This window comes from Capricornis sumatraensis, chromosome 10 (genome assembly GCF_032405125.1).
Source record: "Capricornis sumatraensis isolate serow.1 chromosome 10, serow.2, whole genome shotgun sequence".
NCBI classification, from domain to species: Eukaryota; Metazoa; Chordata; class Mammalia; order Artiodactyla; family Bovidae; genus Capricornis; species Capricornis sumatraensis.
In genome coordinates, this window is record NC_091078.1 from 30,211,194 (window position 1) to 30,226,048 (window position 14,855).

General features: G+C 35.8%; 2 protein-coding genes across 6 annotated transcripts in view; one reads left to right on the top strand and one right to left on the bottom strand.

The window, feature by feature from the left end:
* The window catches only part of FAM13C (family with sequence similarity 13 member C), a 137,016-nt gene extending 134,198 nt beyond the window's left edge, over nt 1–2,818 (top strand). For 4 of the 5 annotated variants that reach the window (XM_068982561.1, XM_068982564.1, XM_068982563.1 and 1 more), the window contains 2 exons: nt 140–241; nt 2,695–2,818. In XM_068982561.1, coding sequence (XP_068838662.1) covers nt 140–241; nt 2,695–2,818 — 226 coding nt within the window. Of the gene's footprint in view, nt 1–139; nt 246–2,694 lie in introns of those variants that run through there. The other variant, XM_068982562.1, reaches the window with a different exon arrangement.
* A 2,012-nt stretch (nt 2,819–4,830) lies between these two features.
* The window catches only part of PHYHIPL (phytanoyl-CoA 2-hydroxylase interacting protein like), a 109,978-nt gene continuing 99,953 nt past the window's right edge, over nt 4,831–14,855 (bottom strand). The window contains exons 3-5 of the mRNA XM_068983010.1: nt 14,633–14,807; nt 11,332–11,449; nt 4,831–5,365 (exon numbers count right to left, since the gene is read on the bottom strand). Of these exons, the coding sequence (XP_068839111.1) occupies nt 4,831–5,365; nt 11,332–11,449; nt 14,633–14,807 (828 nt within the window). The remainder of the gene's footprint in view (nt 5,366–11,331; nt 11,450–14,632; nt 14,808–14,855) is intronic.

The window sequence follows — 14,855 nt, forward strand, 5'->3', positions numbered from 1 at the left end:
CATCCTTATTCAGAAGGCACTCTTTTAAGTAGAACACTTCTGTATCATAATAGCTTTTTTGCTAAATAGCTAGCTCTGCTCATCTCTCTCAGTTATGCCAGAGCTCCATAATGGCAGATATATATTCTACCTGATACAGGCCTGTACTTCTTGACCATCTCCGAGAAACTAGGGCTGATAAGAAGAGACTTCGGAAAGCCTTGAGAGAATTTGAGGAACAGTTTTTTAAACAAACAGGAAGGTAAGTGTGGGCAGAGATATTTTTTAAGCTAATGACTCCTAGAGAACTAAGAGTTAGGAGTAAGCTCAGATTTTTTGTTTGTTTTTTGCAGTAACAGTGACTTTATACAAGACATAATTTCCAGTGACTTACAACTAGTGTTTGTCTAATGCAACATTTGGGTAGTATCATTATTGGGTATGTTTTATAGAAGGATGTAGCTATCAAGTATAAGACATGAATCTTTAAAAAAATAAAAGATGAACTCCCTAAATTCCCTAACTTTGCATAATATATCCCATTATAACTATTGAATTTATCTAAACCTTAAATAAATCTATCTGATCTTTCAGCCCATGTTAGTTCTCTGTTCTAAGTTGACTGTTATATAAGTCCAAGTGACCTACCTTTCTGCTGATGGTAACTATCTAATGAGAAATGTTATGCGGTTGTTAAATTCAGAATATAAAACAATTTGTTTTCTTTTTTCCTTTACAAAATTTCTATACAACTTTTACATTTTTTAACCTATCCAAACACAGGCAATTTAAAGAGTTTGAGAACCTTCTGGTGTGTTATTAGTCCTGCCAAATGGGTCTGCAATGGTACTTGGCATGCCTCTGACATCCAGGGAAGTTAGTCATGTTCTATGTGTAGTATTTTAAATGCACCAGTGAGTGGGAAACCCACTTCAGATATGCTTACTACTTGGTTGAGGTTATCTGCCCTCTTGTGGTAATACACTTAAACTAAATGCAGCAGCGGTGCCATATTACAAGTAAAATCAAATAGTCGAATGGCTACGAAATACAGATCTTACTTTTCTAAAATATTTCATTGGGAAGGGTTACCTGTCCATAGGTAAAATAACCATGCAAATAGATTATTAAAAAATTTAATGTTCTATAAATGTTCTTGGTAATAGTCATCATGCAAGAAGCATAATTATCTAGGTATGACCTTAACAATTATGAGCCAGGACCTGTGCTAAATGCTTATGTATGTTTTATATAATGAGAAAAGTGGTTAAGGAAATACTTAGTACAATGCATTCTTGTTTATTAGATAAAGAGGAGTGTGCCAAACCAGAGATAATTTCATAATGAACTATTAGTGTTTCCCTATAAATTAGACTGTTTCTTCACTTAGGTATGTTTACACAAATTAAGGTGGCATTTAGATACCCAGTTATGATAAGTTTGGCCCGGAATACAGAATGGAGTCAAAGGAATTATGTTAGTCTAAGAGGAACTCTGGCTGTAGATTTGTATACTGTTCTGAGTTCTGAACTAGAGATTTCAGGGAAGACTCTTTATAGATTCCCAAAGAATATCGTTATCTATTGGTGTTGTTAACAGTATATATACTGTGCTGAGATTTCTAGTTCAGAACTCAGAACAGTGTACAAGTCTATGTGTACTGTTAGCTGTTCTTTTATTCGTAAGAAATATAACTTTATCAGTACTGGTAAAATAGAAGGGGTATAGGTTGTTTGCTTTTTACGCATTTTCAGCTATACTTATGTTACAGAGTTTATGTTATCTGTGTTTATATTCAGTAGCAATGGTGGTGACTTCATCTGGGTTTTCCAGTCCTTGTATTTCAAAGTCATGGGTGGAAATATTTTAAAAGCAATTGGCCATCTTTATTAACTAAGGAGATCCTGAACTCACTCTTGTCCTTTAGAAAACATACCCTGGCAATGTATTTTTCTGGGAAGGCAGATGATTTTAACTCCAGATGTTACCCAATTATCCTTCAAAGTAAATGTCAAGAACATCTGGCAGTTAGGAGGCATATGTATCAAACTGGGCATGATCCTTAGTCTAGTCTTAGTAGAATCAGTGTGCAAAGAACCACTACAATTTAGACTCAGATTTCTGAAAGGAACTTCTCTGTGACTCTTCTATACATTAACAGAGATAGTACTATAATTACAAGAAAGTTTAGAAATAATTCATGTTTGTAAGGTAGCTACTGAACTTTTCCCTCCTATTATCATAGATTTATAAGTTATTTCTGTTAATGTAATTTTCGTAGTATTTTTAGGTTGATGTTTTAAACAACTATCACTATAAGGGCTGAGTATTCTGCACAGGCTTGGATGATGGAAGAAAGACTAGGTAAAAAAAATATCTTGAGGGTTCTGGTTTTTATTTCCCGCAGACCTTTCCTCTTCCCCAGTGTTATATGTCTATGCACTGGACAATGTATTTGCAAAACACTTATAATATTTAACTTCTCAGAGCACTATTACATTGAAACCTAGTAACACATGGAAGAGGGAGAGGAAAAAAGACTTGATGAAAAAATCTAGCGGAAATTGTTACCCTGTACTTTTCTCACAAGAGTTAAAAAAGGATTTTTAATGACTTGGTTCATTAATGATCTAATGCATTTATGTATATATATATATATATATATATATGTACATATGTATATATATATATATATATTTTTTTTTTTTTTTGCAGAAGTCCACAAAAGGAAGATCGGATACCAATGGCAGATGAGTACTATGAATACAAGCATATAAAAGCCAAACTGAGACTATTAGAGGTCCTCATCAGCAAGCAAGATGTGGCCAAAACTATTTGAGGTTCAGGAAATGTTTGTGATCACTTTCACCTGCGATAAGGCAAGTTTATTTTCCTCTGCCGTTCTTGCTAAGTAGTATGACAACTGAAAACTGAAGCACTTTAGTGGGAGTATTAGCTGTTGTTAAGAATGGATGGCAAGTGTAATTATACATGAATAGAAGGGATTAAAATGGGAGAAAATACAGTAAGTAACATATAATTGGAAAATAAAATTCAGCCTTCTCCACGCCAAGGAGAAAATGCAGAGTCAGTATAATTACTTCAGAAAACATGTATTTTATCAAACCTAAGTAATAAAAAGTGTCCACCTGTTAAATGGACCACTGGTTAGAGAAAGTCTACTTAATGTCCAAAGACTGCTTATACTGACATACGGAAAGAGCATGATTTTTAACCCAATAAGAACAACAAAAGAAACTCATTTTACATAGAAAGGGATACAGTCATTAAGAATGTAATTTACTTGAAACTTCTAATAGATTTTTAAGTGATAAAAAATCTACTACCTTGTCCCTTAAGTCTGCTAGGCTTTCAGCACCCTAAAATATACTAGAATGTGTCACTGCTAATTTTTTATTTCTATATAAAAATAGCACATTATTTTATCTGTTCCTTAAAATTTTACATTTCTGATTACCAAAGTTCATTCTGAGAGCATGTACTTTGTGAATTATCTGTTTATAATTGACAGATGTTTATATTAAAATAAAATATTGTATTAAAATTTGAAAATAGGTATTTTGGATAGATGTGTGTAGCATATAATCTAATGTGATCATAGTTATAATAGCTAATCTTTTTGTTTACTATAAGATATATAAACTATTTTTCCATTGGGAATATGTGTTTTTCTTAATGTTCCAAGGTCTATACTTTGTAAAGTCAAAAAATTATCCCATGAACTGTAGTTGTTACTCATTCTGTATAAAATGAAAGGTTTAGAAAATGTTTGCTGTAACACCTTGGAAAAGAAGCCAGGATACTTTATTTGCATCATTAACTTCAGTGTATATTGTTTTGTTATTTTGTATTAAACCACGTTTATTATTTTGCTTTTGTAAAAATAAGTAAAAGGTCCACATTTTCTCTCTCATACCAGCCACGTTTGTAGTTCTCTTTTCTGTAATGTTTAAGCACAATGGTGAACAAATTCACATTTTCATATAGTTTGGATGGGATTAATATTGACTATTTCTGAAGCAGATGGTTTCAGAGGCTTATTGTTTTCTCTATAGTTACCTATATTTACCTGATATTTTATAACCTTTATGAATCAGAATAATGTCCTTCACAAATTTGTTTAATTAAAGTTATGTACTTGTAACAGGACAGATACACAACTATTTGAGGTTTACAAACTACATCTTTGATAAGGGAAATGGTTTCGTGACATGTATACAATTGCTACTAAGATGTAACTCTATATATTCTATAAGATTGTAAATATTTTATACAACAATACAAATAAAATATTTTTCTATTATATTTATTATGTTGAAACACAGTAGTTGTTTCCTGTTAGCTAATATAAATAACATAAATAACACTGTCAAACAATAAGTTGGAAGTGCTGACAATTCTAGGCTTCAAGATTTAACTCATGCTGCAATTACACTTTTTCATGCGGTTTGGAGTTATCCCAATATTTGTTCAGTAGATTAAAATGAGAGCATATTTAAACACCATTTATAAGCCATTATTTTGTATTTTACTAAAGCAGTTTATATAATAGTTTGGTTATGTTTGGCATAGAGGAAAAATAAAAACATTGCAGCATCTAGGCAAGAGGGTGTCAGAAACAACTTAGGACAGTTCATCTCTCAAAGTCGTGGGAAGGGTAGGGACTGGGAAACACTACAACAGCTCGGAAATCTGAGAAGTGATGGTTCGCTTTCGGTGACAGTGGCATGTGCATGCTTCAGTGGAAAACATCTGGGTGATGAAAATGGACAACAGAGGATCAGGGCTCCTACGGGAAGAAAGGGGGCCTCAGAATAAGAAAAGTGGGCATTAACGTCCAACACTAATATTACAGGTTTTGCAGCTGGGATCTTTCTTTGCATTCGCAGTAGATAAGCTCATGAGCTGATGACCAGTGATTTCTGCCACGGTGCCTAGAGAAAGATCCACGGGGTCAGTGTAAATGACTTCTAAAATGACATCCTGGGCATGGTGGTAAACCAGCATCCCATCTTCTTCTCTGCACGTCAGAAATTTATTATCCTGGGAATTTAGTTGAGGAAGGCGCTGCTTACAAAATTCATCTCCTGGTGATCCCACAGGAGCAATGACCAGAATCACATAATGATAAGCAGTGTACATACAGTAGAAGTCCCCAAAGTATAAGTTAGTATTGGGGTTAAAAAGTTTTTCTGCTGCAATCTCAAACCTGTATCTTCCATAAGGTGAATCCTGGGGTGGCTTCCCAGTATTGAATTCAGTGCTGCAGCTAAAGAAGATGCCTTCTAATTTTCCACTGATAGGGGAGCCATGGCTGCCACTGTTATCCTTGACGGAGGGCTGCATAGCATTCCCATGATGTTCTCTGCAAGAGAAAATAAATGGTCACTGCCTGGTACAGTGGTGGTAGAGCTACTAATGTATAGAGTTGAATGGTGATAGACTACAAGTCAACTGTCTACTATTAAGAGCCTGGGTGCTCATCCATCCTACCATCAGATCAAGGAGAATGCATCTTTTGACATTACTTACAAAAAGCTAAATTCCAGCCATGACCCTAAGGTAAGAATGCTCTGCTACAAACCTTGGAGGTCTTTTAACATGATAAATTTCCTGACCAGGAAAACAAAAGTGGAATGAGAAATGTTATGGCTGAAATCACATCCACTATAAGCCTACTGGGTTTTAGAAGTGATTTGGGGAAGACAAAACTGGACTGACAACGCTGGCTAAACATGCTGAATGTTTCTTCAAAGTCTGCCAGAATTTAGGTCTAAAGTGAATGTTGTCCATGTACGTCAGTACAAAAGCATCTTGTTTTATTTTTTTGCTTCAGTTTTTTAACCCAGGCCCAGTTGACTACTCAGGTCATCTTACTTGCATTTTGCTTAGAACAGAGCTGGTATCTCCCGTTACCACTTTCTCAGCTCTTTTCTCTACACTTCTCACCTCCCACTGGGCTGGACCTCTGTCATGTAGTTCTTCCTGCTCCTTGCTCCCTTCCATTCAGTTATACCAACGAAAGAGAAAGTAAGAGACATGGGAAGACAGCCCATGATCTTAGACTACAAGAATTAATATTATGAAAATATCTATTTTTTAAAAATTTATTTTTTATTTTACTTTACAATACTGTATTGATTTTGCCATACATTGACATGAATCTGCCACAGGTGTACATGAATTCCCAATCCTGAACCCCGACCTCTCTCCCCATATTATCTATTTTTTTAAAAAAAAGCATGAGAAATACTGGGCTGGAAGAAGCAGAAGCTGGAATCAAGATCGCCGGGAGAAATATCAATAACCTCAGATATGCAGATGACACCACCCTTATGGCAGAAAGTGAAGAGGAACTAAAAAGCCTCTTGATGAAAGTGAAAGAGGAGAATGAAAAAGTTGGCTTAAAGCTCAATATTCAGAAAACGAACATCATGGCATCTGGTCCCATCACTTCATGGCGAATAGATGGGGAAACAGTGGAAACAGTGTCAGACTTTATTTTGGGGGGCTCCAAAATCACTGCAGGTGGTGACTGCAGCCATGAAATTAAAAGATGCTTCCTCCTTGGAAGAAAAGTCATGATCAACCTAGATAGTGTATTCAAAAGCAGAGACATTACTTTGCCAACAAAGTTCTGTCTAGTCAAGGCTATGGTTTTTCCAGTGGTCATGTATGGATGTGAGATTTGGAGTGTGAAGAAGGCTGAGCACCAAAAAATTGATGCTTTTGAACTGTGGTGTTGGAGAAGACTCTTGAGAGTCCCTTGAACTGCAAGGAGATCCAACCAGTCCATTCTGAAGGAGATCAGCCCTGGGATTTCTTTGGAAGGAATGATGCTAAAGCTGAAACTCCAGTACTTTGGCCACCTCATGCGAAGAGTTGACTCATTGGAAAAGATTCTGATGCTGGGAGGGATTGGGGGCAGGAGGAGAAGGGGACGACCGAGAATGAGATGGCTGGATGGCATCACTGACTTGATGGACGTGAGTCTGAGTGAACTCCGGGAGTTGGTGATGGACAGGGAGGCCTGGCATGCTGCGATTCATGCGGTCTCAAAGAGTCGGACACGACTGAGCGACTGAAGTGAACTGAACCCAAAGCGGTCTACATTTAATTGGTTCCCTATCAAATTAATATGACCCCTATAAAATTACCCATGAAATTTTTCACAGAACTAGAGCAAATAATCCTAAAATTTATATGGAGCCATAAAAGATTCAGAATTGCTGTGGCAATCCTAAGGAAAAAGAACTAACCTAGAGGCATAACCCTCCCACACTTCAGGCAATACTGCAAAGCTACAGTAAGCAAAATATCATGATAACAGCACAAAAAATAGACATGTAGATCTATGGGACAGAACAGAGTCCGGGAGAAAACCCCATACACCTACAGTCAGTTAATCTTTGATGGAGGAGGCAAGAGTATATAATGGAGAAAATAGTTTCTTCAGCAAGTGGTGTTGGGAGAGCTGGACTACTACATGTAAAAGAATGAAGTTAGAACACTCCCTCACACCATACACAAAAATAAAGGTAAAATGGCTTAAAAACTTAAATATAAGAGAACACCATAAGACTCCTAGAACATAGGCAAAGCATTCTCTGACATAAATTGTACCAATGCTTTCTTATGTCAGTCTCCCAAGGCAACAGAAATAAAAGCAAAAAATAAACAAATGGGACTTAGTCTTGGTTAAAAGTTTTTGCACAGGAAACCAAGAACAAAATGAAAAAGACAGCCTACAGCCTGGGAGAAAATAATTTGCAAACGATGTGATTGCCAAGGGGTTAATTTACAAAATAAACTGCATATAACTCAGTAACAAAAAACAAACAACTCAATTAAAAAATGGCCTGAAGAGCTAAACAGACATTTCTCCAAATAGAACATGGCCAATAGGCACATAAAAAGATGCTCAACATTGCTAGTTATCAGAGAAATGCAAATCGAAACTACAAAGAGGCACCACTCTCACACTGCTGAGAACGGCCATCATTAAAATGTCTACAAATAATAAATTCTGGAGATGATGTGGAGAAAAGGGAACCCTCCCACACGGTTGGTGTGACTGTAAATTGGTGCAGCCACTGTGGAAAACAGTAGGGAGTTTCCTTAAAAATCTAAAAAGAGAGTTACTATATGATCCAGCAATTCCATTCCTAGGCATATCTCTGGAAAAGATGAAAATTCAAAAAGATACATGCTCCCCAATGTTTACAGTAGTACTATTCACAACAGTTCAGAGATAGAAGCAACCTAAATGTACATTGACAGATAAATACTACTCAGTCTTAAAAAAGAAAGAATGCCATTTGCAGCAACATCGATGGATCTAGAGATTACCATACTAAGTGAAGAAAGTCTGAAAGAGAAAGACGATATTACTGCTTCCTATGTGGCCTTCACTGGTGCTGCAGGGGCTAACCTTACTATCATCCCTTGGCTATGATGAAAAGTCCTGGTTTCCACTGGGCCGCCTCTGACACCAGCCCAGTGGGAAGGCTGACAGGCATCTCGTTGCCACTGGTGTGGGTTGTAAACATCAGCTCCCCATTAGCCTTCTCTGATGCCACCTCAACAAGGGGTAGAGGAGGAGCGGAGGGTGGTTCCTAACAGTTGGAAGATGCAAGTCTAAGTTCCCTACCTGGCTGTGGCTGGCTGTGTGGGAAAAAATACTTTTTCCATTGGTGTTTAGCTGGAGTAAAGGCAGTTATCATCTACAAAGTTTGCCTTCAAGGACATCCCTTTCCGATTCATTTGGGTAAACACAGAAGACTTTTGGGGCAGATATTTTTTTGTCTGTGCCCACTGATGTGAGCTGAGGACTAGCATCTAGTCCAGAATGAGAGCTAAATAGAAAATCAATCACTGTGTTGTCCTTCGGGTCCCAAGGTCCCTAACTGGTTGACCTTGTTTCCACCTTTCTGACTCTTACGTTTGCTTTATATATATGACACTCCTGGTTTTTAATTGTATGTAGTAGGATGAACAGGGAGAAATAAGTCTATTCTATCTTGTCCTGAATCAAAAATTCTTACCCCATTACATTCTCATGAACAAAACCCAATTATTAATATGGCATGTATTCTGCATAAATCTACAAGTGCAATTATATGACGCAGTAACAGCAAAAAACAGATAAACAGGAACTTAGGCTAGGAGAAATGTCTTACTATCTATCGGTGACAGACATCAGCTCAGAATATATAGTCTACCGCTGAACACTAATGGAAATCCTACACATGTCTACCCATATCAGTGGATCCCTGGAGGGAAACCTTTAAGATATAGAAAGGTATTTTAAGGACAAGTAAGCTGCCTAGGGAACTTGAAGAAGGAAGAGCACAAGTGGTATTTTGATCAGGGGTAAGATAAAGCAGTCCTCATATAGGAATTCATTTCTAGAAGGAGAGATCAAAATGAGTTCATTCCATGTGGACTGATGCAGAATTTATCTGGGGATTTTTCATAATTCATAATGATTTGGAAAGTGTGTCAGGTAAGTGAAAGGTTTATTTCTAGTCAAACACTGTGAATAACAAGATGACATTTTAAATGAATTCTGATAAAGTGTGCCCTGATTAGAATGCCTTACATAAAAAGAAAATCAAGATCCATTGATGCTAATGTGGTTTCAGTTAATACAACTTTTTAAAAAAGCAGTGTTGAAAAACTGTACTCATGCCTTGGCAAATATATTTTATGTGAACATACTGAAGTATATGTATATAAAATGTACCAAATTTAACTTACATGGATTTTACGACTATCAGGGAAAGTCCAACAAAGATAAATTTCCCTGTTAGTAAATACACCTTTTTTACTAGTATATTGGAATCAATCATACAATATATACAACAATTTTCTTTCCATTTTCCATACTTTCTGTCTTTATCTTTTTTCTTCTTGGAAGAACTTTTGATAACAGATGGAGCAAATTCTAGAGTTATCTAACGACCTGAAAACAGGCAAAAGGACAGAGAAAAGTCAGAGAAACAGTGACCTCCAGTGGCCACCTAAGATTGACGCTGGCAGCCTTCCAGGGCTAAGCCTAGTACCAAAGGTGTATTTTATTCCATTGCTGTATTTATTTGGAAAGAAAATAGCAACAGTGGATCTTTTATTCTTTCTAATTTTACGCTTAACAAATATAAAGAAATGCCTTTCTTGTTAAGTCATATGTGATTATTCCCATACAACAACTGACAAGTATAATACTTTGTATTCTCTCTCAGTTTATATTCTCTAAATTATGTGAACAGTATTTTCCATGAATTATATAGACTCGAGGGTAATTTACCAGAAAGAGAATTATAGACTAAACTCTGTATTTATGGGCTACTCAAACATAAGGCAGGAATTGTTTTCATGATCAAAATATATGATATTGCAAAGCACTTATTTTGACGAACACGCATGCCTAACTTCACCTCCCTCTGGTTCCCTTTGCATTTTCCACAGCTTAGAGCTTGTTTAGATTTGGAACCATCATCTTGCTTTAAGAAAAACTAGAGAGTTATGAAACAAAACAACAAAACTTCCTAAATTTTTTTCAGATACAATCCCATCAAGAGTTTAAAAAGTGAGAGCAAGGCTTTTAAAATGACAAATTATCGGGATTACTGTGTAGGAGTTTTAGAACCTGTACAGCACTGTCAAAGGCTTCTTAAAAACACACATCTACCCATGTACTCTCTTGAAATTCTCTTCTACAAATATGAAAGGGCTGTAAGTATTAAAACTACTTGTGACATGGAATTCTTTTGAATTCTGGGAAACTTTTCAGGCACAAACACAGGATAACCTAAAAATACTATTGAACACTAGAATTCAAAGTAAATAAGATTTCCCTCATGAATAATTAACACAGTATAATAGCTGGGAGATTTCTACATTGGCAGAAGCCTGACAATCCCACCTAATTCACCATATCTCATGAAACAGTCACCCTTTTATTCTCTCATTTTCAGGAGAAAATTCATTAGTTGGTATGAGACAGAAGGTACTGAGTTACTGGGAATCAAAGGAGTCTGTGACATGCTCATCAACCTTAATCTTGGCGGCTTAAGGTCTTTCACCCAAACAGATAGGAGTTGGTATTACAAGTGATCACAGAAAAGAATCTAAGTGGAAAAAAAAAAATCCCATGATCTGATTTTCTTCTTTTACTTAATTATTCTAGGAAATAAAAGTCAGTAAATTAAGTATTTTGAGAAGAAAGCTAAAATTCCTATTTAACAGAAGCAGACTCAAGGGAAACCTGAGCCTAGAATTTGGAATGGCACTTAGTAAAGCAAATCATTATGTATCTTTTTCGATTCTTACCGAATGTAGTCAAAATATTCTTTGTGCTGGTTACGATAAAAAACAGAAAATTTGAGCATCCGTCCTGCAATCACTTCGGCCTTCTCCAACAGTTGTGTTAGATGAACTTTTGAATAGTCTGAAAATAACAAAAAGTTTGTTATTAAAAATACACTATCAAAAGTATTGACTATATGCTTAATAATTTGTAGATTATTCAGATTCTCTTTTGGGAAACTCATCTCAGTGACTAAGAAACTGCACTTAAAAAGAAAACATTCACTGTCTTTGTGGCACTTTTTTCCTACAAAAATATTTTTGTTTATGGTTGTTTTTAAGAGTACCCTTGCATTTTTTTCACTCACTGAAATTAAAGATCCTGAAACCAAAGTGTTAAATAAGGAACACGGATTCGAGTAATGTCAATCAGCACACTAGCCTTTCTTCCCTCAGCTGCTGAATCAAATAAAAGAAGATTGTAACCTGAAAGCAATAGCAAATAGAATTTAAAGGAGTAATGATAATAATGGCCATCTAATTTACTCCCTAAATCTATGAGGCTGGGAAGACAGATTAAATATAACCATTTTATTGATGCAGAGATTGAGACTTGCCACAGTTTAATGATTTGCCACATGTCCATAAAGCTAGTAACTTGGAGACTAGGTCTCTGGTGACTAGTTGGTAGTTTTTGAGTACACAAGAGCTTGTGAAAATATAAAGCTGATCGCTTCACCAGCTTTTTGTTTTGAAATTTGAGGATTGTTGCCAAACTCTTGTTCTAGAATCTAAGCAAAAATTTTGGTCTATAAAGATTTCAAGACTTTCCAAATGAAAGCAACCTAGTTGAACTACTCATGGCAGCATAGTTTGCGTACTCACTGCACCACTGGCTCAATGAACACTTGTTTAGATTAGGACATGTGATATATAAGGCACTGTGCAAAATTAAATGAATGATCAACTGAAAAGATAAAAAAATTCCTCTTCCTCTCAAAGAATTCAGTCTAAGGGAAGAGGTAATACATAGACAACTGTGACTTCTTATGGGGTTTTATTTGTGTCACTGATTAAACTAGATTGGTCAGTGGCATTCTGTTTTATTTCCAGTACTTTGCACAGTGCATAGCATACCATATACGCTCAGCAAATTTTGAGTGAATTAGATGTCTAGGTTAAAAGACAATATATAAGATCGCTTTCTAAGATTTGCAGAGTAAAGGTGATTGATAAAGCTTAGGTGAAACAGCCTCTGAATTATTTTAATAAACTGAAACAACAAGCTTTGAAAAAAAATTCTTAGATTTTACTCATGGAAACAAAATGATTTATAGAAAAATACTGTGGCACATTTAAAATAAGCTGGCATTTTCCTTATTATTTACCCCTAAAACTTCCTTAGAATAATTAGGGGATATACTTGAATAAAAGAGCAACAGATCAATCACTCTGAAGGAAAGAAAGAAAACTAAAGGTCTTTCTTTATATACATAGAAATAAAACATGTACTCATGTAGTCATATAGATTATAGAATGGAGTATCTAGACAGGTATTTCTGAACTGAAAATACCAAAAGTCTTCCCTAAGCTAAGGAAGAAATATTATCTCACTTTTCCCTAATGTCAAATGGGGTTTTAGGAGGTACATTATAGCTTCTTAAAAAATGAATACTACGATGCTGTTTGGTACAATCCTATGGAAAATAGCATGGATTAAAACAATGTCAAAAGATACTGTGTCTTTTACCGTGTCTACATCCCTGGTAGGATGCAATAAGGGCAAATGGAAAGATGTGTAAAAATTGTAAGCATGAGGTGGATTCCAAGGAGGAATTTTAATTCAGGAGAAAAGTTGAGGGGATATAGTAACTCTAATGTGACACATAAAATACAGGTAAAATGAGAATTCTTTAAACACTATTAATACAATGTTGAAATCTTTAGCAATTTAATTACTGACTACTGGACTATGATGTATACCACATCTATTCTAAAATATATTTTCCCCACATTTCAGCATCTCTGACATGAGCCTAATATATGTGATAAGAAAACACTGTTTCACAGTTTAATTGGCAGTTTAATTTTTTCTTAGCAATACATAAAGTGGTGGATCTTACAATCTATGACATCTTAGGAAGAAATACAGTACCAGAGGGATACTATTTGGTTGGCTCTCATACACTGAGATACTTAGCAGCTTCCTCACAGAACAAACAAAAAAGGTTGAAGATAAAATCACAATAATTAAGCATTAAAACTTCCATTCTACATATCCACATGGGAAATTTTATACTGAGTTTGAAATTAATAAAAAAAGAAGATATTGAGATAATGCAGTAGCTAAGCACATCCTGAGTCTGAAATAAATCTCTGTGAGGCTATGGGGAAAAAATAGCTGATTTATCTGAAGGATGCCTCAGCTGGGGAAGTTGCTAAGCAACCTGCAATAGGTGAGACAAGTGTCTAAGACTTTTTCTACAAGCTCCTTTGTGTGGAAACAAACATTTAGCCTCTTTCTACAGTTTCATAGAGGAAACAAAGCCCTATTCTAAGAGACAGAAAGAATGGATGGCCGATGTGTTCAGGTAGTTCTATGTCTTTGTGTCCCTTCACCATCTATTTAAGTGCTCAATAAATATTTGTTTCTTGACTGAATGAATAAACAACTATATAAAAACACAATCTGAACGGTTATGGTAACCTTTTCAACCCAGTGGGCTATTAAGGTACAGTTAAGATCAAGAGGGATGGGCTGTCTACATTAGACACCCCAATGCCAAATGGCTATGAGGTACTTTCATGAAGCAAAGACACACACACTCACATGACATGAGTTTAGAGAGAGAAAGTGAAAAAGTAAGTAAGTGAAAAATCCAATAACATTTCTGTTAAGTAAAGTCATTGTGATCTGCCTTCATTTCCTTAAATTAGAGAATGATGTTTCTGGCCTCCTTCTTTCAAGACTGTGAAAATAAATGAAAAAAAGGAAGGAAAAAGATCTCTCTCCCTCTCAAAATGAATCTCAAAATATGCTGAATATATTTTCATACTGCATCAATTTTTATTTGTAAAGCCTTTACTTTGAAAAATCAAACTGTGCATGGAGCACAGAAGTAATTTAATGCCATTACCCAGGTTTTGCTGAGAATCTCCACTCTCTCTAATCAGTTTTTTCTGTCACACAGTGCTACTGGCAATGTAAAAATGACCAATGTAATAAATACCACTTAATAATTACAAAAATATATTTTCTATAATTAGTTTTCCAGGAACTATTAAATAAGCCCCCCCCCCCAATATTTGTACCCAGTTCTCTTACCTGCTGTGCAGAATTCTATAATTTCACTCCATTCAGACACAACATAATCACCATCAACTTGTTTTGAGGCAGTCTGCACTGCTACTGTGTACTCAGTTCTTGGGCTCAAAAACCAGTGTCCACGGACAGTCATCGGCAAGGGAACAGCTTTTGCCACCAGTTTTGTTGGAACATCCTAAGAAAGGAAAGGAGGAAGAGAGGGACGGGTGGGTGGAAGAAGATG